This window comes from Megascapheus bottae, chromosome 12 (assembly GCF_031878675.1).
Source record: "Megascapheus bottae isolate mThoBot1 chromosome 12, mThoBot2.hap1, whole genome shotgun sequence".
Classification (NCBI taxonomy): domain Eukaryota; kingdom Metazoa; phylum Chordata; class Mammalia; order Rodentia; family Geomyidae; genus Megascapheus; species Megascapheus bottae.
Window position 1 is genome coordinate 21,369,089 of NC_143520.1, and position 25,052 is coordinate 21,394,140.

At 40.4% G+C, this 25,052-nt stretch overlaps 1 protein-coding gene across 3 annotated transcripts in view; it reads right to left on the bottom strand.

Annotated features, from left to right (window-relative positions):
• Nucleotides 1–25,052, bottom strand: part of Tanc1 (tetratricopeptide repeat, ankyrin repeat and coiled-coil containing 1) — a 222,862-nt gene that overhangs the window by 49,678 nt on the left and 148,132 nt on the right. For all 3 annotated transcript variants that reach the window (XM_090342784.1, XM_090342782.1, XM_090342783.1), the window contains 5 exons: nt 23,841–23,971; nt 22,624–22,810; nt 8,658–8,921; nt 3,206–3,328; nt 1,715–1,996 (listed from right to left, as the gene is read on the bottom strand). In XM_090342784.1, the coding sequence (XP_090198910.1) occupies nt 1,715–1,996; nt 3,206–3,328; nt 8,658–8,921; nt 22,624–22,810; nt 23,841–23,971 (987 nt within the window). The remainder of the gene's footprint in view (nt 1–1,714; nt 1,997–3,205; nt 3,329–8,657; nt 8,922–22,623; nt 22,811–23,840; nt 23,972–25,052) is intronic.

Consider the following 25,052-nt stretch of genomic DNA (forward strand, 5'->3'; position numbering starts at 1 on the left):
TCCTTTCTTTCTTCCTTTCTTCCTTTCTTTCTTTTCTTTCCTCTCTTTCTTTCTTTCTTTCTTTCTTTCTTTCTTTCTTTCTTTCTTTCTTTCTTTCTTTCTTTCTTTCTTTCTTTCTTTCTTTCTTTCTTTCTTTCTTTCTTTCTTTTCCCAGTCCTGGGACTAGTACTCAGGGCCTGAGCACTGTCCTTAAGCTTTCTCAAAGCCAGGACTCTGCCACTTGAGCCACAGCACCACTTCTGGCTTTTTCTATATATTTGGTACTGAGGAATTGAACCTGAGTCTTTGTGCATGCTAGGCAAGCACTCTATCACTAGGCCAAACTCAGGCCCCTAAAGATTATTTTAATAAGGAATGAAAACGGCTCCACAGGAGAGTCCAATTGGTCACACACTAGTCCCTATCCTACCTATCTCGCAAATACCGGGTTCCTTCCCTGGAGAATGGCTGTCCCTAGTTTATTAAACAAAACAAAACTTCCTGGGCCAGCTACTGGTGGCTTACATTGTAATCCTAACTATTCAGGGAACTGAGATCTAAGGATCATTTTTAAGTAGGCTACTGCAGACAAATCCTGGAAACTTCATCTTCAACTAACCAGCAAAACGTGGGAAGTAGAGGTGTGGCTCAAATTGTAGAGTGCCAGCCATAAGCAAAAAGCTAAGTGAGAACAGGAGACCTTGTACTGGGGGGACAACCACAACAAAAGCAATAACAATCCCCAAACCAACAAAAGAAAAAGCTTGTCTGGTTTAAAAAAGACTTATATGGCTCCTTTTTCTTATTAACCATCTATTGAAAGTTTCTTTGGATTTACTGCATAGATGATAATTAGTAAAGGTTTTATGGTGGTACATACCTAGGATGCTAGCACTCAGGAGGTTGAGGCAATAGGATCATATGTTTAAAGCCAGTTAGGGTTATACAATGAGTTCAAGACACTGTCCCCCCGCCCCCCCCCCAAAATGAGTATTTTGTCCACTTTATCTGGTTTAGTATTTACAATTTTAGTTAAACCAGTATAGATGACCAAAGGTATGAGGAACAAAAAATAAAATAGTTCTATATAGGGGGGAAAAGGGAGGAGGAGATCCACTCTGAAAAAGAAAAGTCTGTCATAGATTCCATCTGGCTTATTTTCCAGAAACTAAACTTGTTTGTTTTAGAACCAAAACTTCCCTCAGCTATCAAAAGTGGAAAGAAGGCTAATGCTGCCAAATATCTTTATGTGAATGGTGTTCTGCATGGAAATGTTGCTCACAGTCCATCTGAAATATAACTTTCATTCCCTGTGTTATTGATGTGGCATTAAAAACTCAGAGATAGTGATAAAGGTGTATATGAATAATGCACCTTCTATCTGGTGAATATAATGTAACCCTTTTATTAATTACAATAAAAATATATGAAAAAATTAAACAAAAAAACTTCCCTCAGGACACTGGATGAGGCCCCTGTGACCCATTTGTGTCTGAATAAGATCAGGTGGGCATGAGGGAAGTCTGGCTTCACCCCAGGTTGTGGCAAATACAAACATGGCAGATGGAAGCATTCAGAGACTTCACTTCACACATGACTGCAAATCTGATATAGTAGCTGGAACTTAAGGAATGCAGTATTTCAATTCATGTCTACCCATGCAGCAATTTCCTCCATCTCTCATCTCTCATCTGTTAAGGTAAGAAGCTAAACAAATACTTAAATACAGACGTACTTTTAGGTGATGAACTAGGGCTGTTGGATGCAATTTGCCTCATGCGGCTTCCATGGCAGCTCAGTGCCACCAACTTGGAAATGATGGCGGTCTTCCCAAATCCCACATTGCCAACAACAACCGCTCCTCTATTTTCTGCCAGTTCTGTGTTCCTCAAGTTTTCTTCTATTTGGTGAAAGAGCCAATCCCTTCCAACAAACACAGAGTCTGTTGTGATGCTTGGTACTTCAAATAGCAGAGGCTTCAGCAATATGTCTTGTGGCTTGTAGGGAGCAAATCGTGCTTTAGGAAAGAAGTCAGTTTAGAAGAAGGTCAATTTTATACAGTTAAATTCAAAATACCAGTCAGTATTCTGAGTGTGGGTCTATTAATATTTCTGTAGTGTCTTGTTTTTCTGCTAGTGGTACCATTATTACAATGGTTTTGTCCTTTCACGACTTTGAGTTGGTCTCAAGATTCAAGGCAGACACAGAGAGAAAGCAATACAAGGGGTTTATCTGAAACTGTATTTAAGACATGTTTCTTCCATCCCTTGCACGAGTAAGATGCAAGCATATTTGCATAGACCCAAGGACACAGCTCTTGTCTAGGGGCAATGGTATTGTGCCCACGTGATGTGGTGCTCACACTTACAGGTTTCAGGCAGACACAGGATGTGGCAGATATGGTCCAAAGTACTAAAGCAAAACTAATCCTCTATTAGTAGCAAAAGTCTAGTGAGTAACAAACAAAATTATTTTTCAATGCCAGAAGCAAAGTAAATCACCTACTTTAAAAAGTACAAAATGATTTAGGATTGTTTCACAGCAAATTTTTATGTTCCCATATATGTATAACATGAATATAGATAATATTAAATACATAAACATTTATATGTTTAAATGTAATTGATGCTTACATAAATATTTTATAAAGTATATATAAAACTCCTTTGTATAACTACTTAAATAATGTCTTAAAAATAGAGATCAACTAAAGATATATAAACATATATTCTATAGTCTATCTTCATATACAACATATAAAATATATAACATCCATACATTATTCTATTTACAAAACATTTATTTTATAAGTATGTCTATAATAATATCTATTATGTATGGAAATATATATTAATTTTAATTTTTTGTGTCAGTATTGGGGCTTAAACTCAGCTGGTGCTCTACCACTTGAACTATGCCTCAGTTCAGTATATTGCTTGTTAACTGGAGATGGAGTCTCTTGGACATTTCTGCCCAGGGTAACTTTGAAAAAACACCTCCAGGTCACAGCCTGGTAAGAGCTTGTATTCCAGGCATGATCCACCAGCATCTGGGAGATACTTTTCTGTTTTATTTTTTAAAGCACAAGACTTACCCCACGTGTTTAAAAAAAATAGCATTGGTTTCTAATGCTATTTCTGACAACCACCTGGTTATCAAAAATGCTCAATGTTTTGCAAACAAGCTTATCAAAACCACTAAGACAGCAAGTGCAAAAAATAGGTACCTTTAACTTCCTGTGGCCTACCTCCAGCTGTATTGTGCCATGGCAACCGAATTGATGTCCGGAGAGGAGCATTTCTCTGTCCATCTAAATAACTCAAGTCTTCCAATTTGGTAGAACTTGTTGCTGTAATATAAAAGTGCAGTTTAATGTCATAAGGAAATTACTGTAAGTTATAAATTACTAAGGTATTCAGTTCAGGCTCTCAATAAAATTTACTTAAAGATACTTGTCCCTAATTTATTTTCCTAAAAATATTGTTGAGAAAAGGTGGTTTAAAAAAATAATAAGCATTCATATGTAAAACTAAATTATGTTGACAAAGTTGCCAGAATTCTCCCCTACTCACCATAATTTTCCTTCCTTCCTTCTTCCCCCCCTCCCTCCCTTTTTAAATGAAAAGATCTTAATCATTTGTTATATAGGAAAGCTCTAGTACTTACTACAAACACATGGCCTGGTCCTAGCTTCTTCCCTGAAATTCTGGGAAGTGTTCTGCAGTGTGGAATTCCAACATTGCTAATTACATGAGCAGATTCTACATGTACAATCCATGGCACTCAGAACACTAAAGCCAGCCCTTGCCAGTAAAAGTCCAAGCACTTTCTTAAACCTGATATTTCACATATACAAATTCTATTGATGTACTATATTATACTTGTGTGTATGTTATTTCTTTAAATTCTAAAAATAAGTACTCATGCCTAAGTACTTCTGATTAAATCTAAGAATCATAGCACGTAGTTAAGAAGCAGTAAGGAGTATTCACATATGTACACAGCTTAGATTATAAAAATAACTACTGTGAAGTAGTCAGCAAACCTTAGCAACAAGTATGTATATACATGGCTTTGCCTTAAACATCTATTTATATTTACATCCTAGATTAAAATTAGTTAATTAGCCTAACTGATTTACGGATTAAGTAATCTTAGATGTGTGAGTATTTTTCAGGACAATAAAATACACACATCATTCAAGGAAAAAAATGAAGGAGCAGAGCTAGTTTATCCCAAAGGTTAAGTCTTCTAAGGACTGGTGAAGTCATTAGCATGACCAGGATGCAGCACAAGTCGAATTGGGCTATCTATCTTCTGAAAACTCTCTGGCTACTACACAGGCTCAGTCAGATCCAGGCTCAGCAACACCCAGCATCATCTGCCTTAAATCCTTCCGACTTCCACAGGGTTACAGCCTATCCTCCTTCATGTCCATACCATCTCTCCCATTCTTTCATCTGACAAGCATCGAGGGAGGGGACTTTAAGCCCCATTCCCTCTTGCAGAATCCTCAAAGGACAATCAAGCATATGCCCTGCTTCCTTAGCTTCCCAGGCAACAGAGAAGTGTCTGAAACTGTCCTTCATAAGAGAATGTATCTTTGCTTTCTGCATCCTTCCATATATACCTACAGCTTAATGACACACTGTGTGTACATTCAAATGAATGCCATGCCCACAGCTATGGACCACAAAAAATCTCTCCCATTAGAAAGGGTCAGTTAATTCCTTATACAGCAAAAAACAGACCTAACCTAAGTTAATCAAACAGGAACCTGGAGTGTCTCTCTAGTCCATTCATAACTGGGGAGAATGAAACCTCATGCAGGAGCAACGGGACCACCCATTCCTCTCCCAGCCCCCATGTCTCCAAGTTTGCTACAAAACACAGCTTGTAATGTATTTGCAGGCTCCTGCCACATGCCTCATAGTGAATTCACCCACCCTGTTTCAAACATAATGTGCCATCATAGTTATAAACATAAATTCACTTTACAGCCTGAACAGCGTAGACATCCCACATTCCACTTCAGCTTGAGTTACAAAGACACACACATTCTCAAAGGGCTTTCTATTTCCCACTTCCAAACAACCACAAAAAAAGCCGTAGTCTGCAGATGATGGTGAAATTTCAAGAGCTTCTGTTTCCAGATCTCCAGTCATCACAGCAACACCTCCAAACTAGGCAGCAAAGCAGCTATACTGTCAATTTGCTGATTTGATTAGACTGCTGACTCATTCTCCATTTCATGATCAAGCAGAAATGAAAATTGCATTAGGACTTGAAGTGACCAGCTACTTCTGCTTTCTGAAGCATTTTCAAAGCCACTGACTCCTGAGAGGAATAATGCAGTGACACTTGAGGAACCTAGCTATGAGCCCTAGTGTTCCCACCTGGCACAACCAGTCTCCTTAAAGTACAGCCTCACATATTACCAATGTGAGAGTCAGACTTGCTTTCAGTATGCACAATAAAGACTTTCAAGGCCTACAAACTAGGCGAGGGCCAAGAAAAACCAGAAATATGGCAATTTCACACCTTAAATCTACTACTAATTGTGTGTCCATGTGCATACACAGAGGCTCTGCCTAGTTTGGGAGAGGAGCACATTTCATGATGCTGAAGGAAAGGTTGTTGTTATTGTTGTTGTTTGAGGAGTGAGGTGTTGAGTCCCCTGTAAGCTAAATAAGGAGTACCATGTGCAAATAAGTCATGAACACATCTGCTAAACAGAAATGCCAGTAAGTCCAGAGCACTTACCAGCTAGTGTTTCAAGAAAATTAGAACTCAGCTGGTAATTTTGTTTTGTTGACTTCCTGGAGAATTAAACAGTGTTCTATGATCTACTCACAAGATATTTCAAAAGAAAACAAAAAATTGTCAAAAATGGAAGCAATTGCCCAGCTTGTACTTTAGCCAAGATCTAATTTTAAAGGCTCTACATTCTACTTTTTTAAAAAAGAAAAATGTCAGCCAGGTGCCAGTGGCTCATGCCTATAATCCTTGCTACTCAGGAGACAGGAGGACTGAGTTTCAAAGCCAGCCTGGGCATCCAAGTCCATAAGACTCTTATCTCCAGTTAACCACCAGAAAACCCAAAGTGGTGCTTCAAGTGGTAGAGCAGTAGCCTCGAACTGAAGAGCTCAGAGACAGCACCTAGGTCCCGAGTTCAAGCCCCATGACCAACAACAAGAAGAAAAAAAGAAGAAAAAAATGTCCATGTCATTCACTTTGATGTTACTTGCAACATTGCAAGTCAGTCCTAGTAACAAGTACCTTTACAAAGAATATTTTTTGAGGAATGAAACAATTTCCAAATGCAGCCAAATTCTTTTTTAAGGTTTGATAAAAAAACTTTCACCATGATTCATAGTTAATAGACAACGACAGTTCTTTGTAACAAGCCCAATGATTGTGAAAGCCAGCAATCTTAGGAACTAGTTTTCTACCTTCCCAGAGGCATATTCACACATATGCATATGCATACAGTATGCATGTGCATACACAGTATGCGTGCATGTGCCCATGCCAAATAGACCCAGTATCACATGCCAATCCTGCTCTCTTCCCCTCTCTTTCCTATCCAGTGGCAATTTTAGATTTTTAGCATGTTAATAATTCCAAGAGATTTCAGTATAGTAGACTTCACATTTTATTTCAGTCCTTCTAGTATTTTCAGCATATGCCTTCCAGTTACTAAACAAACAGTGTTACAGTAATTCACACACTAAAATCTTATTTTTTCCCATGGCCTTTGACACAACTTGCCATTTCCTGAAGTGAGCTTCAGCTTTAGAAGCAGGAAGTTATTTACCAGATTTCTAGCTTACTAACAGATAGGCACTTGACTATTTCCTTTCAACTATGCACATAGTTTTAAAAACATACAAAACAAGAAAAGTGAGCAAATCTATTAGGCCAGGTAGTTTCTACTTAAACCTAGAGGTAAGATCTATTTCACAAGAGGTCCAGCCCAAGGGCACACATAATGAATGCACACAGCAGAGATCCGAAAGCTCTGCTCCATGAATTATGGCAGTCTACTGGAAAGGCTCAGCTCACACCCACTGTCACTTCACACGGCAGGAAAACGTATAAAAGGGACATCTAGCAGAAAACATAACCTCAAATGGGGTGTTTTCTAACACTATTAAATGTAATGTCTTAATGTGTTTCCTAATTTTAGATTACATGGAGAACAAACTTGCTATTTTCTTGAGGAACATAAAGCTGTCAAATTCTGGGACAACATGAGTGACCCAATCATCCTAACCATGTAAGTATGACCTAAAACCACTTGAGTGCAACATATTATGCTCAAGGGGTAGATGGCAGTGGAAAGACACAAAAGCTTTTGGAAGAACCATCAGTCAGTACACATAATGCTCTCTAGTGCTTCTCTCTGTTGGACATGCCAAATCCCTCTTCTGGAACAAGGCCATTTTGCGTCCTTTGAAAGTAAATTAGAGTTTACCTCAGAACTTTTCCATTAAGGCCATTTATTTACCAGCTGCTTCAGAGTTCCATCGTAAAAAACACCCAACAACAACCAGAATGACCTAGCACATCCCACAGGAGCAGTATAAATTACAGGAAAATCCTTTGATGTAAGAAGAGAGAATCTGGGTCCATGTATTAGGAGAGGATGTTTTAAGTGCTATGTTGGTAACAAAAATTACCATGACAAGTTCCAGTCCTAAATTCAGTCTGACAGCATTGAGCACAGAAAACGAAAGCCCTTCAAAAGCAGGAGTCCTGGGGCCGGGAGTTTGGCCTAGTGGTAGAGTGCTTGCCTAGCATGCACGAAGACCCAGTTTTGATTCCTTGGTACCACATACTTAGAAAAAAAGCCGGAAGTGGTGCTGAGGCTTAAGTGGTAGAGCTCTAGCCTTGAGAAAAATCCAAGGACAGTGCTCAGGCCCTGAGTTTAAGCCCAGGACTGGCAAAAAAAAAGAAGCAGGAATCCTCTCCGCCTACACAAGACTCCTCTCCTTGCCTGACGACAGTCCAATAACCAACCTGTAATACCATCTGTGGTCTTTTTTCCTTCTCAGCTATGTTCCCCTCTCTCTTCCTTATACATATGCTTTAAATGGTAGGCTCCACTGTGACTGAATTATGCAGAAACATCCAACCCCTCATCTATGACAGGCTTCCATTATACAAAAGAAAATTTTACAGTTAAGATTCAAAATTCTCTGCACTGACAATAACACCTTCACACTAAATTATTTTTTTTACCAATATGAAATAAGAAGTTGTATATTTATTGAAGCTTGAAATAACAGACACCAAGGGTAGAATTTTTGAACATTTTCCCCCGTATATACAATGAGCCAAAAAATAGAGCTAAAGAATTCCAGAATGGAGTTCAAGGGAAAGGGTGATATTGTCTAAAAAGAAATGTATTCTTTGCCTGTTAGCTGTGACTGTAATCCCTCTGTGCATCATCTTTATAAAAAAAATCTTTTTCAAAAAGAAAAAGAATTCTAGCCTGAAAGGGTCATCAAAAAACCACTAACTGCCTTACTGTGTTTACAGGTGGGTTAACTGAGGCCTAGGAAAAAGTAAGATCACAACACTGACTGGTGTCTGGATTGGATTCCTATTAGAGGACAGTGCACAGTGGGTTCCTCAGGCTAACATAACACTTCCAGGGAGATTCATGGCCTTACCTGCAACTGAGTTGGGCCGTGGCATTATTAGCGAGCTGGAGCTCTGAGAATAAGGGACTGGACCATCTCCAGCTGAGGATTCTGCCTTAGGCAGCACGCTGTCCACTGACCCAGTGGTCTCCTCTTCTGCCACGGGGGAGCAGTTATCAGCCCTGCGGTCATGAAGCACTCCCTTCTGAACCCCTAACCTTAGGCTTCCATCTTTATTCCATTCCAAACTGGAGCCACTCCGGTCATCATTTTCGGATGAACTTGTAATTGTGGCTGAAATGAGAGATCAAAATACTTTGAAGGAGACCAGGCATAGGTGGAGTGGTTGAAAGTGAAAATACACACACACACACACACACTACCCCCTCCCCAGGATCAATGAACGTTTACCAGTCTGTACAGATTTTTATCAAAGCATGTTTCATACCATGTATTTTGTTATATTCAAAGAACGTTGCTTATCGGAGGAAATTCACTGCTGGAAAAGATTAAGGAAGAGAAAGAAAAAGCTTTCTAAAGGTATCTGAGGTTGAACAACAAATCTATGTAATGTGGATATGACGTATCCCATCTTTATCCTGCAAAGATTTTTATCGAAGTATGTTTCATATCATGTATTTTGGTATACTCAAAAGAGTCTTGCCTATCGGGGAGAAATGTAAAATTACTCTACAGGAAAAGACAGACTCAGAAAGACAAAGAAAAAGCTATCTAGAGGTATGGGAGGCTGAACAGTACATCTATGTAATGTAGACATCACTTATCCCATCTTTACCCATGATGAATTGCTCATCACATTAAATCCCTTTGAATCTTTAAATATCCTATCCAAATGATTATTTGTTGGTGGGGATCTGGGGAAAGAATGGAAAATACAGAAGTTAATGTAGAAAAATCTGTAGTAACCAAACTACATTTACAAAATCAAGGAGAGAATCTGATCTTAAATAATATCTGTAACATTTGTTCAGCCTGATCTAGAGAGATCAACTTGACTTATTACTCCAGGGTCACAGAATGGAAAAATCTCTTTCTGGGAAAGTACCAGCACAGCTACAGAATTAAAGTTTAACTGCTAAGAAAAAAGCCATCAGAGAGGGAGGTGGAAAACCACAATGCTGGAAAATCTTTTATAAATATCTTAGAGAGAGCCAAGAAATATGATAAAATAAAAGCACAATACTCACCCTCTATCGCTTCTATAGACAATCACTCCTAACATACAGACACTGAGTAGTATGGGATCCCTTGTGACCACAGGTCAGCTGGGTCACACCCCTGTCCCACTGTTGACCTTATGCAAGTTTGTGTCCTTAAGGGCAGGGGTTGTGTCTACTGATGCAGTTTGGCTTCCAGGAGCCCAGGTCTCTGAATGTAAGCCTGGCAAATAGGAGAGTGTCTGGCCAAAGTGCACTCAGACTCAGCTGCTTTAAGGGAGTGGCTTCATCTACTCATCATGAAGAGCATACTGCATCAGCAGATGGATCAATTAGTTCCGAGAGAGTCAGTTATTTAGGATCAAAGGCATTCCTTTTTATTGTGAGAATGCTCCTTAAGATTTAAAAGTAAAGACAAAACAATTTCCTTACTGTGGCCACACCACAGGACATATTGCCACAATTCTAAGATGGTGCTTGCTGCTGCAGCCTGGCTGTCCTCTGTTTCCCTCCCTCTTTTAAACAACAACAACAAAAATACAAAAACAAAAAACCCTTAGTATACATGGAGGCTCCCATAATATATATGGCAAACTGAGCCTTTCCTTTTCTGGATAGCACAGCGCCTGACACACAATACATGCTCAATAACTGAACATATTGAATTAAAAAGCAAGTCAACAAACTCCAATTGCATTTGTAGCCAAAGACATTGTTCTCTGGCAACCATTGTTCTCTGGTCAAGGCTGTTGGAATTATGCCTCTAATTAATGTGTAAGCTCATGTGGGATGGGGTCTATCTCACCTTCAGGGAGTATATCACTTCTGACTGTTCTAGCAGTAACAAATCATTCCACCAGTGCTCTGAAATTAAGCACAGCCTCCACTGTGTTTCTAATGGACCATACTTTAGTATAACAAGTACATCTCTCTCCCACTATAAAAATGATGGGGAGGAGTGGTAAGAGCCAGCAACTAACATTAAAGATTTATTATATGCCAGAACTTGTGTTAATGCTTTACAGAAACGGTTTAAAATTTTATTAATGCATGTATTGCTTATTTATGGTAATTAATTATTGATAGTAACTTAGTAAGTTGAAAACATAAAAATAGAGCCTGTAATAGCATATGTTTATTAAGTCCAGTGCTCAGACCTCTCTATGCTTTTCAGAGACATACTGAAAATAACTGAGGTTCCTAAGTTGCTTCAATATCCAAAGAGGGGAAAGTTCTAGATCATCAGTGATTTTTCTTGGTTTTATCGGTATGGGTACTTTATTTGAGGGAACTTGATGTTTTGTTTTGTTTTTTGGTGGGTCATGAGGCTTGAACTCAGCCTAGGCACTGTCTCTGACCTCTTCAGCTCTAGGCTACTACCCTTCCCTTGAACCACCGCCCCACTTCCTGTTTTTTAGAGGTTAATTCAAGATAAAAGTCTCAGGTCCTTTTGTACCCGGCCTGGCTTTGAACCTTGATCCTCAGATCTCAGCCTCCTGAGTAGCTAGGATTATAGACATGAGTCACCGTGCCCGGATGAGGGGACTTAATCTTAAATTAAAAAATAGAAATGACATTTTTCCTCATTTGCTCTCCCTGGCAGTGAGAGAAAGGCAAGTCAGTGTGGAGAAAGGCCCCGAGTTGCAGGAACAGGAGTGGGAAAAAGAATTCCCATATTGGGTAGCCATTTCAAAAGAAGACTATCACAGATTCAATGTTTACTAGCACAAGATTCCAGTGAGGAAGATGAGGCAGCCCACCCATCCCTTATGGGAGGTGCATATCAGAGAAGCCATGCATCATCCACACCAAGTCATGGGGGGATACAGGGAGGCAGGAGGCTCAGAAACTTCATGGAGAATATCTTGTTCCACCAAGGCTCCTCTCTGGGTGCATTCCAGGAAAATTGCACAGCGTAAAGACTAAGTGGCAAACTTTCATCTCAGCCCAGCTTCTCTCAAAGCCCAAAGCAGATCACTAGGGCAGATAAATTCTGGTTTCCTTGCACACCAAATAGGACAGCTCTAATCTCTCATAATAAAACCATGCTATTCAAAAATATTTTTCTTCTATGGTAATAGAAATACAAGCTTCTAATTAACCTAGGGTAACACTGTCATTTTGAAGAATGTGCCAGCACATACATATGTGTTTGTATGCATGCAAATGTGCTTTTTTACTGTTATTGTAAAGGTGACGTACAGAGGAGTTACAACTACATAAGTCAGATAATGAATGCTTTTCATTTTGAACATCATCACCCCTTCCCTCACTTTCTCCCAATCATTAGCCCCCCACAAGCTATATAGTTCATTTTCAACATAGTGTCTAATGTGTGAAGATTTCAAAAGGTCTAAAAAGTGGTAATTTTCATCTTCTAAACTCTGAGTAAGTTTTGAAGTCCCCTAACAACTTGAATTTTTTGAATATTTTATTCCTACAAATTAACAGAGGTGCCAGCTTTTGTCAAGTAAGGCTTGTCACAGTCACTGAAATTGGGTCTTAACGACTCTTCGAATTCTAACATGAGGGCTTTGTTGGCCTTATGTTTCATTGAACTTGCAGGTTAAACTGCACCATGCTAGTGATAAACTGGGCTTGGTGCAGCTTACAGATCCATTCCTACTACTTCGCACTCTGTGCTCCAGATTCTGTCATCTGCCTCCATAGTGACAGTACATGTAAGCAGATCTGCTAGTGTACAGGGCTCAAAGATGGCCAATACAATTTTTTGAGATCTCAAGGGACACACAATCATCAGCCTGAGTGAGAAGAGGAGGCCAGGCTGACAGCCACCCACACACTTTCACAGGAATGGAGACTGACAAGGGAGAGATTGGTGGCACATGGTGTGTGGCATATCCAACACCAGCAGCTATCACTGCACACACAGCGAGTTTCTGAAGCCCCTTTGTTTGCACAGGCACTATACATACATAAAGGGAGTTTTATTTGGTTGGGTTTTCTTTTTTGTGTGTATGGTCATTGTCTTTGTTGGGGCGGGAGACATAGGAATAAGGGTGAACAAATGCAGTCATGGTTTTCAGTATATATAAGTAGGAATGAACTATGCAACTTATGGGCAGGGATGGGGGGGATGGGGGAAAGCACAAAGGAAGGGATGACATTGTCCAAGAAGCATTTTACTCATTACCTGACTTCTTTGTACAAGTCCTTAATAACAATAAATGCAAAACAAAGTTTTAGGTTTTTGAAGTCTGCACCTTATTCAAGAATAGTCATCCCAATGAAATTCTACCTTTTTTCAAAAAATCATATTTGTATAGCTAATGTAACCTAAGGGGGAAAAAACACTATCACCTACTCAGCCACCAAAATATTTTGTTAGATACAGTTCTGCAATAAACATGTTGCCATCTAACTTTTATTCAACCTTCTTCTTAAAATCAATTTGGAAAAAAATAAAAACAATTATCAGCATAGTTACAGCACCAAGAAGTTTAGTGGAATTTAAATCAAATTGGTTTAAAAGAATATCAGAGCTCACACCTGTAATCCTAGCTACTCAGGAGGCTGAGATGTGAGGATCAAGGTTCAAAGCCAGCCCGGGCACAAAAGGATCTGAGACTTTTATTCCCAATTAATCTCAAGAAAATGGGAAGTGGGGCTTGGCTCAAGGGTAGGCTGGTAGCTTTGAGCTGAAGAGCTGAGGGACAGTGCCCAGGCCAAGTTCAAGTCCCACAAAGAGAGGAGAGGAGGGGAGGGCAGGGGAGGGCAGGGGAAAGGAGAGGGCAGGGAAGGGGAGAGGAGAGGAGAGGGGAGGGGAGGGGAGAGGAGGGGAGGGGAGAGGAGGGGAGGGGAGGGGAAGGGAGGGGAGGGGAAGGGAGAGGAGAGGAGAGGAGAGAGTAAGAGAGGGAAAGGGAGAGAGGGAGAGAGGGAGAGAGGGAGAGGGAGAGAGGGAGGGAAATAATCAGCCTGAAGGACTGAAGTTCGAGTCAGCCTGGGCACAAAAGTCTGAGCCTTCATCTCTGATTCATTAGCAAAAGGTTGGAGTGGAGGCATAGCTCCACTGTGAGCCTTCATCTCTGATTCATTAGCAAAAGGTTGGAGTGGAGGCATAGCTCCACTGGTGGAACACCAGTCATGAGCAATAAAGCTGAGAGGTCTTGAGTTCAAGCTGATACTGCTATAAACACACATACTCAATTAAAAATGAATTATAAGGTAAATTCAGAATTTCTAAAAACAAAAGGTAAGATCAAACATGTGTTGTTGCAGGCAGCAAAATTTTTATCAGCAGAACTTTTATCCCCACAAATAAACAAGAAATTCCAGCTCTTTAAGGTATGGAAAAAACAAGAAGTGCAAAGTGCAGAAGGCTCTAGGGGGTCTCAATTCTCATCAACGCTCCTTCCTTTTAACTATATGGGGAAACATTTTCGTCTTACAAACATCACTTTATGCAACTGATTATGTTTATTTCTTCACACTGGCTACCATGAAAGGTGACAGTAAAACTGCCTAGTCATTAGAAAAATGAATAATCACATGATCCTGATTCCTCCCCCCAACTCTTACTTCAACAGAGAAAACTTTGTTTGCTATGTCTATACCTGAGCATTTCTCATCCACCCAAGAGGAATTAAGTATAAATAAGTATCCTGAGGGAATAACAACAGTGACTAACACGCACAGCACACTGCTTATTGTGTACTGTGTGCCAGGCTGCCCTCACCCTGTCACAGCTCAACTCACTGACTTCACTGGTTGGTGAAGCCCCACAACACCTGAACTGATGCTATGCTATAAAGTGTTCTTACTGTTCACAGAAAATCTAAGTATGGCCGGGCACAGTGGCTCACACCTGTAATCCTAGCTACTGAGGAGGCGGAGGATCAAGGTTCAAAGCCAGTGCAGGCACAATAGGACCTGAGACTCTTATCTCCAATTAACCTCTAGAAAAGTGGGAAGTGGGACTGTGGCTCCAGGGTAGGGTGGTAGCCTTGAGCTGAAGAGGACAGAGACAGTCCCCAGGCTGAGTTCAAGCCCCATGACCCACAAAAAATGAAAGAAAGAAAGAGAGAGAGAGAGAGAGAGAGAGAGAGAGAGAGAGAGAGAGAGAGAGAGAGAGAGAGAGAGAGAAATTGGGGGTATGTACTCACAGATACCGTGTGTGTGTGTGTGTGTGTGTGTGTGTGTGTGTGTGTGTGTGTGTGTGTGTGTGTGTGTGAGCTTGAACTCAGCCTGGATGCTGAGATTTTTTTTTTGCTCTATCACTTGAGCCACAGCTTCATTTCAGATTTTTTTAGTGGTTAACTGGAGATAATAGTCTCATGAACTTTACTGTCTAGGCTACCTTTCAACTTTGATCCTCAGATCTCGGCCTCCTGAGTAGCTAGGATTACAGGAGGGAGCTACCAGTGCCTGGTTCCAGGCACATTTATAAATTATGTACGGTACCATCTCATTTATTGTATTTCAATGCACATACAAAAGTATACATTTTAAATCATAAGGGGGAAAATAGAAACTCATTTTTTTCAAGTAATCCATATTCAAAATAATTGCTGTATAACAATCATTTGTTGTTCCCTGGGTTTAGAAAGAAACAAGGCACAGGGTACACTTAAACTGTCCCTTAGATCATGAGTGTAAGAGTGCTTTCCTCCCCACACAACTAAAAGGAAAAAAAGAGTAACAAACATTTGTTAACTTCCATATTAAGTTTAATGGCTGACAGGAAGGGTGTAAAAGTTAAAACACTGGCCTAGCAAATTAAAGATCAAACAAGAAAGGAACATAATAGCTGCGAAGAAATATATTTTTTTTAAAAAAGGAAAATGCAACTACAGTAGAGACTGCCTCCTTTGACCCAACCAAATGAAACACACTAACAACTTCACAAAGCTGTTTCACTGCAGCAAAGAAAGTCTGAGATCATGAAAACATCAAAGAAACAAGTCAAGGCAACAAAACCCTAATTCTCTGGTCCTATAGTCTGACAGAAGCCTTACTTCTCTTCCTTCTAGTCACATCTTACACCCAACTGTGGTTCAAGTTGCCAGGCTACACTGTGGATTGTCCTGAGCAACAAGGCAAACAATGTGCTCACAGGTGAAACCAACCTTTCTGAATGGTGGCTGGTCTGTGTGTCACTCCCATCCCCATCCCCATCCCAGGCCCACTCCACCTGCAAACTAAGCTGCACAGAAAAGTCCCTGGCTTACCTGTAATTACAGCTCAACCTGCCTGGGTCCAACAAGGAGAGGGGCACAGAAAGACATGCAAGCTGCCTCTCCTGGAATACCGGATAGATTGCCTGGATGGGGTGCCCTGGAAACCTTTAGCTCTCCAAGCTGTCTGGCTTCTCCTTCTGCAGCAGGCCCAGTAGGACAACTTGGCACGTCTGGCTAATCCTGTCCTTTTCTGGCATAGCACAGAGAACCCTGTGCATTGGATTGTGACAGCCAGATCTCTGTACCAAATCTCCAGCTCAGTGATTGCTTGCATTGCGCAAGGTGTACTCTGCCACAACATGCAGCAAGGCCAGGGACCCAGCTATAGTTCCCAGCACATTTACCATACTCTTTCACTGTGGGAACACTAAAGGGAATGACTGTGGGCAGGGGAGCTGGGGAGGGAGAGGGCTGGACTCAACTCTCACAACAAGAACACTGCCCAAGGTAGCATCATACAGCAGAAAATAGTTTCCAGAAAGGGTGTCAGGATTATAAACGATGTGACATTTTCTAGCAAGAGTATGTGTGTACCATGCTCTGGCAAAGCTTCACATACCTACACACAGAATGTATTCACACGAGATTCTGTTACAGTTTAATGACTCCATGGAGTTTCAACCACTTTGGAAAAGAACTTAAGGTGCTTGGTGGTTGGTATTATGTCCCTACAGTGAAAATCTTTCATCAAGATGTCCATTAGTACTATCAACAATCAACAGGATAGTGTGTTACAAAGACACTTACGTTTTAAAAATAGTTACTATGCCTTATTTTATCCCAGTACTGGACAAACTTGCTCCTAGAACATAGTCGGTGCTCATAAATGCTCACTGCACCAAAAGAACAGCATGAAAAGTTCAACCACAGTTGTGAATAAAAATACAGCAGGCACTCTGCTGACTAGAATCACCGCCAAGAATTTCTTTCCCACATCGAATATATTACCAAATTACATATGTAAAGAAAAAACTTCCTTCTTCACCCAAGAGATGTTTTTTAAAAAGGCTTCTATAATTAAGGATGATTTTTAAATTGCAGGCAATGTAGCAAAATGATTATTAACCCAGATTTGAAGCACTCTAAATAGTTATTACCAAATCAATTTCGAAGCATTTCAACTTAGTAGTAAGTGGGCAATACAGGTGGCAACAAAGAAGTATTAGCATAAAATCAAAAGGGCAGGATTTACAAGCTAAAAATGAAAAGAAAGTGGGATTAATTCATCTCTGTATGCCTTTGCATCTTTCTTATCTCTCTGGGGACTCCAAGTTCAGGGAAAAATGTCTCCAGCTACCCTGAAATCACTTTCATTTCATAAGCCTGGGAGGAGGCAGGAGAGAGTCAGGGAAGATAAAAGTCCATGATAACTTCTTTTTTAATGTCCTAAGCAAATATTATCACACTGGAGCAAGCAGCAGTAGGATACTAACCATGTATCCAGTATCACTATGTAGGACCGACATTTTTACAAAGGTGTTCCCTACTAAATAAAATTCACACCTGCTTCAAAGTAAAGCAGAGGAAACAAATGCCAGAACCTAGAAGAAAGGAAAGGGAGTGGGGAAGATAGCTGAAAGCCACCTTACCTAGTGGAATGTGATGGCTTATCCCATTCCAGGTCAGGCATTAGGACAGGGCAGGTGGATAAACTGAGTGGAGGGCACAGGTCGAGGAGATGTGGCCCCTATTGGGGTCTTGCCTTCAGGCACTAGCTTGACATTACCTTGCAAGAGGAAGCAGATGCAGAATGCTTCACAAAAGCTTGGCAACTGTAAGTGTTGACAGGTAAATGTAGACAGTAAAAGTAGGGGAAACTGGCTCTTCATAGGCTTACCCTCAACCAGAAATTTTCTAATTGCTACCTGCAAGGACTTCTTGGTGCATACATTATGCGAATGATCTTTTTCTAAAATGGCTAGTATTGGCTTCATCCAGCCTCTGTCCTCTTTCTTCCTAAATGGAGAAATAGCTTGGTCTGAACCCCCCCCCCACACACACCACACACACACACACACACACACTACATAAATATGTGGCTAGAAACAAAAATTAAATACATTTAACTTGCAAAGTATTTTAAGTTCAATATTCCCAGCAGTGTTTTTATAAAAAGTCAGGTTGGTTTTCATATACTTTCCAGTAAATACACATTTTTCTGAGATTAATACATTTTATAATTTCCATTTGTAACAGTTAGAAGCCAAGTTATGTTCCAAGGAGTGTCACCAAGAAAAATATGTCTTTTCAGGCCGAAAGCACCTTTAAAAGCTTCTTTATAAAAAAATTTAAGTTTTCTTCTCAACACAAGTAATTGAAAGCTGTTTTATCTTGATTGGGGACAGCTGGATTTCACGTTTGGAAGACGTTCACATGGCAAATTTCAAAAGCAGACACTTAACTTCTAGGTAATGCCAGTGGTTTGAATATGTAAGAAATAAAGATCTTTACTTAAAAATTTAAAAATGATACTCAGGGAGTTCAGTTAATCTCATCCAGCTTAGACAGTATTTCTACATGACAGAATTATTATACTTCTAGAGACATTTGTGTTGGAAGAACTTGAACCTCTTGAAATAGGATAAAGTGGGACTCCTGTCTGGATAACATAATAAAGCTAAGGGGGTAGGGAGCAGCAGGAAGAGCCTATTAAGCCCTGGCTTCTATAGAGCAAGACTGGAAGGGTCCCAGTGAGTTCTTCCAGTGGTCATTGGCATGCCTATTCTTTTGCCAATACTGGAAAGAGAACACAGGCAGGGAACCTGATGGCAGCCCTGAGAAGGCTGCCCGGGCATGTGGGAACACAAGCTTCCCATGCCTGCATCTGTAGGGCAAAAGTATTTAGATCAAATATAATCAGCATACCAGAAACCAGCTTAAATAGGCAGGCAGGCCAAGGAATTTTTAAGGATGGGTTACCACTGTCTGAAATGTCCTCTGAATGCCCTGAATAAACTGCGCTAATACTGAGCATGGAGCATTGCTTTCATCCTTGTGCAACCCCAAGCATGTAATGCTGTGGCAGCTGTGGGCACTCTGGACAGCCCACCCCAAAGCCTCTGTCATCCCATCCCAGCTCTAGTGGTGGACAAGTTTTAACTATTTAAAATGGAAAACTAATGGAAACCCATATCCTCCCTTCTCCATGCCTTATGTAATTTAAGATGTAGATCCTTACTAGTTCATTTCACAAGCTCTGCCAGGTTTTCCAAAGCAAGACACCAGTGTCTCACCTGCATCTCTGCCTGCTCAAACCACAGTGCTCTTGAACATTTTATTCTCCTAAATATTTAAGATGCCCCACAGCTGACCCATTCCAAGGTATACCTTATAAAGCCAGTATGTTCATCAGATGGCAAAAAGTACACCAAAACCCTAGTAATTACAGATCACAAGTGAGTCCCGGATACCTGCTCCACTAAGAGGCACAGGAGCTCGCACACCCCGCATTGACTGCAAAGGAAGTTCTTTTACTCTCTGGTCCCATCACTTCCGTCTCGTCAAACAACTGTGGATAAAGTCTACCCAGAGTGGAAATTCTTGCTCTTTTTCCTTCTCCTCCCTGCCACCCCTCCACATATGCCTTGGCAACAAGTTCAAATTCTTTCGATCATGGAGGAAAGAACAGAAGCAGTTGTCAGCAGACCAATGTTTTCTCTCATCCAGGTACAATCTTACACCCCTGCCAGATCAGCTAATGAGGTAATGAGCATGATCCCCAGGAGCTGGGGTCTCCCAGGAAAGAGGGACTCACCAACCCTGTCCTTACTCCTCCCCATCTTCATTTCAATTCCTGCAACTTTTCATGGTCATCCAAGTTGGTGGAGCATGTTCATTTGAGCCAGGAAACAAAAGACAGTTTCAATGACATGAAATGTACGATAGCTTTACCATCAAGGCAAGGCTAAAATATAGACGGTAAAAGGTTTGACAAAGTCACTTAAGGTGGAAATCCTGCAGAGTTCTTTAAAAACCAATTAAATGTTCCCACCTTAATGTAACTTGACAGCAGTCAGAATTCTTTCTCATTGCCAACTCTAGGCTAGGAAGCTGTAAGAGTTTGAGAAATGAGAACTCTTGTCCATATGAAGACAGAGTTAAAGATAAAAGACAAAAGAAATACTTGCAACCAGGTATGACAGTGTATAGCTCTAAACCTATCTATATAGTGTGCGTGTGTGCATACACGCACACACAGAGTGCACACAAGTAAGTACTATGAAGGAAAACAGGCCATGGAGACCATGTAGTAGAAGGACTGATCACTCTCAGATAGGCAAGTATTAGTTAAAGAGTCACCTGGACCTCAGTCTTTCATTAAAATCTTTTTAAACATTGAAGGTGTAATTCAATGATAGAGAACTAGTCTAGAATATGCAAAACTTGGGATCCAATTACTAGTATTATTCAAAAAATGAAAAACTATCATTGAATTTCAGCATTGTATCTCAATGAGTGTGACAGATCAAATTGGGAGAATTGGCACAAAGGGATGGACTGATCAACAGATGAATGAATGGATGGATGGGTGATTCTGTTACTAAAAACATTTGTAAATGTAAGAACAAAAACTTGTCTTATTAATAACCAAAGGCATGGTAGGCCAATGGTAGAATACACAGTAAAAACAGAAGGGCTGTCTGAAAAGGTAGCAGTGAATGATAATAAAACCATCTAAAGGAAATCAGATTTCACAGGAGCTAAGAAAGCAGTGGCAAAAGTCACCTGGCTACCATATCACAGATCAGCCTGCCACCAGTAACAGCTCAGAAAAATAGGACATGAAGAAAGAAAACAAATACTGGAAAAAGTGTGTTGACATGGACTACACACAGCAGCCAGACAAGCAGTGTAGGTAGTAATGTGGAATCAGCAGAACAAGCCCAGTGGAAGGCCTTGAAGCTAACTGGAAAGAAATTGAATGTGCTATAAGCAATTCTCCCTCCATTCCTATCAAATGTTCAGAATTTAAGCTTGACAAAGTAGGTTGTAGGCTGATTAAGACTGGTTGTAGGCTTCTAATAGGTGCAGTGTTTCTGTAGGGATAGTGGAAATTTTTATTATTATTAGACTGGTGATAGATGCATTAAAACATTCAGTTGTTTAAACAGGTGGCTATTATTGTATATAAACTATATCTTGATAACTCAATTAAAATAAAATAAAAACCCACTATAGTCCAAAAGCATGGGGAAGAGATTCTCTTTCCTAAATTGTGGAATCCCTCACTAAACTAGGCAAACGTCTACAGATTGTTCCATCCTTAATGGGTCTCTGGAATAATCTCCAAAGTACAAACTGGATGGAAACTGCCACTTGTCTTTCAAATTACAGTGAAGGAAACTACAAGTGCCTTAAGAGAATGAAGAACTGAAACGTTACTCCATTTGATTACATATTAATGTGGAAGTGGGGTTCAGTCAAATAAAACACATTCTGAGACATGTGCTACCAGCAAAAGAGAAGAAGTTAATGGCTCACAAGAGCTCCACTATAAAATCAAAATGCAATTTTAGAGAGAGGAAGGCCTGAGCAATTCCCTGGAGGAATCCACCTGTCTGCTATCTGAAATGTGCCAAACTGGAAATCCAAGGCATAGACACTGAAGCCCACCTACAAAAGCAGCCAGGTAACTTATCAGGGATTAGATACGAAAATTAGGGCTCTCAGCTGAGGACTGGTGGCTCAAGCCTGCAATCCTGGCCTCTCATGGCCTCTCAGGAGGCTGAGACCCGAGTATCATGGTTTGAGGTCAGTGTGGACAGGAAAGTTCATGAGACTTACCTCCAATGAACTACCATCTGGAAGTGGAGCACCAAGTGGTACCCATACTCTGGGTTTAAACCCCAGGACCAGCACAGAAAGGGGAGGGGGCACTCCTAAATTCCCCCACTGACTCTAATATATACTCTCATCTAGAAACCACTAAATGAATTCAAATCCTTGATTTTCCTACTGAAAGAAAAGAACATGCAAAGAAATCTATTAAATGTTTCTAAGATTACCGCAAACTGTGTCTCCCCTGATTTTTGCTTCAGAAGAAGCACACCTATTGTATGTGTTGGGTATAGTGGGATCAGACCCCACTGTAAGAAACTATAAATAGAGACCAGAGATGTGGCTTAAGTGGCACAGTGCCAATCATCAGCAAGAAAGCTAAGCAAAAGTGTGGGACCCTGATTTCAAATCCCACTACTGGCATAAACAAACAAAAATCATACAGGACACGTGCCTAAGCTGGTAAATAAGAGACCTGGGACTATGCCAGGAAAACTTCATATGCAAGGATTCACTGCTCTGGTACTTTCTCTAGGCATACTTGATATCCAAGAAATATAAGTGATTGGTAAGGAGAAAGGATTTTTCCAGTTTTATAGGCCAACTCTGATCTGGAAATTTTTTCTTACCACATGATCCCTGTGTTATTAAATAAATACCAGGGAATGTAAAAGCTGCTGTTACATTCTCTATCCTGCACACCACCCCAATGTAGTCTGCAAAGAAGGGGCAGGCCCTGGCAGATCGACCTTCATGAACCACACTAAACCTCTCTTGAAAAGTGGTGAGTTCTCTGGGTGACATGCATTGAGCCATTACCTTGCCGATCTGTGTGCTTCTTACCTATAATTCCACTGTCCTTGCTTTCCAGGGTGGAACTAGGGCTGCTGATGGTCTCACAGGGACTTTTGTTGGCTGCTGTCTTGCTGACACAGCTATTCAAGGTTGAGCAGGGGCTATCGGTGCTAGGAGATGCAGTGCTGCTTGTTAGTGTGGAGCAAGGACTGATGCCTTGACTCAGAGCCGTGCACTGCAAGATGAATGGAAGGAGGTGTTAGCACATTCACAGCAGATGCTTCAACACAGGTTTTGCTTTTTGGTACAACAATAAAACCCCAAACAGGAAAATGGAAAGCAGTTTTTACTACTCTAAAATGGGAATAGCTATAGATATGTCTGAACACACACACACACTCTTCCAATCACTAAAAGTATCTTCATGATTTTTTTTTAAATTAAAGGGGTCCTGGCAGTAATTTTGTGGGAATGTACAGTTTTAAAATAGAAATGGCAAGCAGGTAGGCTTCCTCTTGTTTTAAAATCTGCAGAAGACAAATGGGCTCTTTGATCTCTGTATGAAAAATCTGAGGACTCTCCTGTCATGTTTCAGGAGCACAGCAGCCTGCTTCAATTCCTATAGATTTATAGGCTCACTTTTAGAAAATGAGACTGGTGACTACTGCAGTCTCAGTCAACCCATACTATCCCTGCACAGAGACCCTGTGGCAGAGGCCTTAAGCCCTAGGCCCTCATTGACATCCACATAGCCCAGAGGTGGCAGGGGCTGTTGTTTTCTGGTTGGGGAACATGTCTTCCAGGAGACAAACCACTTAATCTCATCTCATTTTTTTCTCTGTCTCATCACCTGTAAATCTTTTCTCATGCTACTAACAGGGACACATTACCCCTCCCCCAATCCACTCACACACAGCAAAGTACAACCAGAAGCGTTCAGACAAAAAGAATGTAAGCTAAATGTAGCATCATTACAAAAACATTTCTTTTAGCCACTTTAATTCACACAGCCACTATTCTTCAGTTAGTGACTAGAAGGTGAATGTGGACATTTTCTTAAGTTCTTGAGCTTCTTTCTGGCTTTTCCCCTTGCAAAAACCCAGAAACAAATGCTTGCAATAAATTTCAATACACAGCAGCCCAGAACTCATTTGACCAAACGATAACTCCTCCATTGATGTGGGGCTAGGGTGTCCAAAGGAATAGTGATCACTTCATTTCTCCTTTGAACAGGTATGAAATGCAGTGTCTTCCTCAGGCATTACCATGGCTTCATTTTTGTCTTCAATGGTTATGTGTGTGGCACTGGGGATCCCTTCTCCCAGTAAAAATCCCAGCCTTGTCAACAGTTCTTGAGCTGCTGGCGAACATCCTGGTTCATTATCAGCCTTTGCTTCTGGAACAAAGAAAGAAAACAATGAAGATGCACCTCTGGAGAATTTCAGCAGCACATCTGGATGAGTTCGCACTATAGCTGCATGTCTGGAGCTTTTGTTTGTTTTCATAAAATGCACAAAGTTTGGCAATGCTGCCTATGCTCTAGTAGTACATTCTAATTAAGTGGCTATGACAAGTTAAGAAAACAGTATCAGAGAAACTTCAAGGCAAAGGGTGAAACATCTGACCTGAGCCAGAAGAGCCTGGTTTCATCATCTGACACTATTCCTATTCCCATATCAAGTGGAATATGGGTAAGAAAAGACTTTACCTTAAAGAACACTGTGTGGCCAATGCCACAGGAAGCCAAAATAATAGAAACCCCAATTGGCATGTTGGCAGAGGCCCAGGTTATTTACTTGCTGAGCTAAAACTGAAATCTAAGTTCTCATTAAATAAGACAGGGACAATCAGGAGGAGTCTGGTGACAAACTGGTCTATCTAGATATTCCACAACATTGAAAATTAAAACCAGAATTCTAATTCCAACACCAATCTAAGAATTGTATTGAAACAATGATTTTAAATCCCAGGAAATGTGTTCAAAGGGATAGGCTTTAGTCTTGTCCATGCAAAGATGTGGAAAAACCAATCTGTATTTTCAGAATGTTCCACAGGTTATGTTAAAAAACATGACCACTTTTTTTTCTTCTTCTTCTTTAGGTTGGCTTTTTATATTTTAGAGAATTTCACTGGATTTGATATAAGTGTTAAACTAGAGGCTAATCTTGTATCCAAAGGCCTAGTAATAATTATGGTTCACAAATAACATCATTCTAACACCTCTCTTTTTAAATCAGCATCCACTGGCATGAAATAAGGCACAAACTGCTTATGCAAATTGGAATTTAGATTAATATGAAATGTACAATGTTTTCCTCTTTGGGTTTTCTGTTTAGAAACCTAGACCCATGTATCCATGAATCTATTTTCTTTAGATGTGAAAATGTGCAGATTGTGAGGTCTCAGTAAAATAAGAAAAGAACAACACAGCAATGTTACCATTGAACTATGATATCATCAATGAAATGTAATGCTTG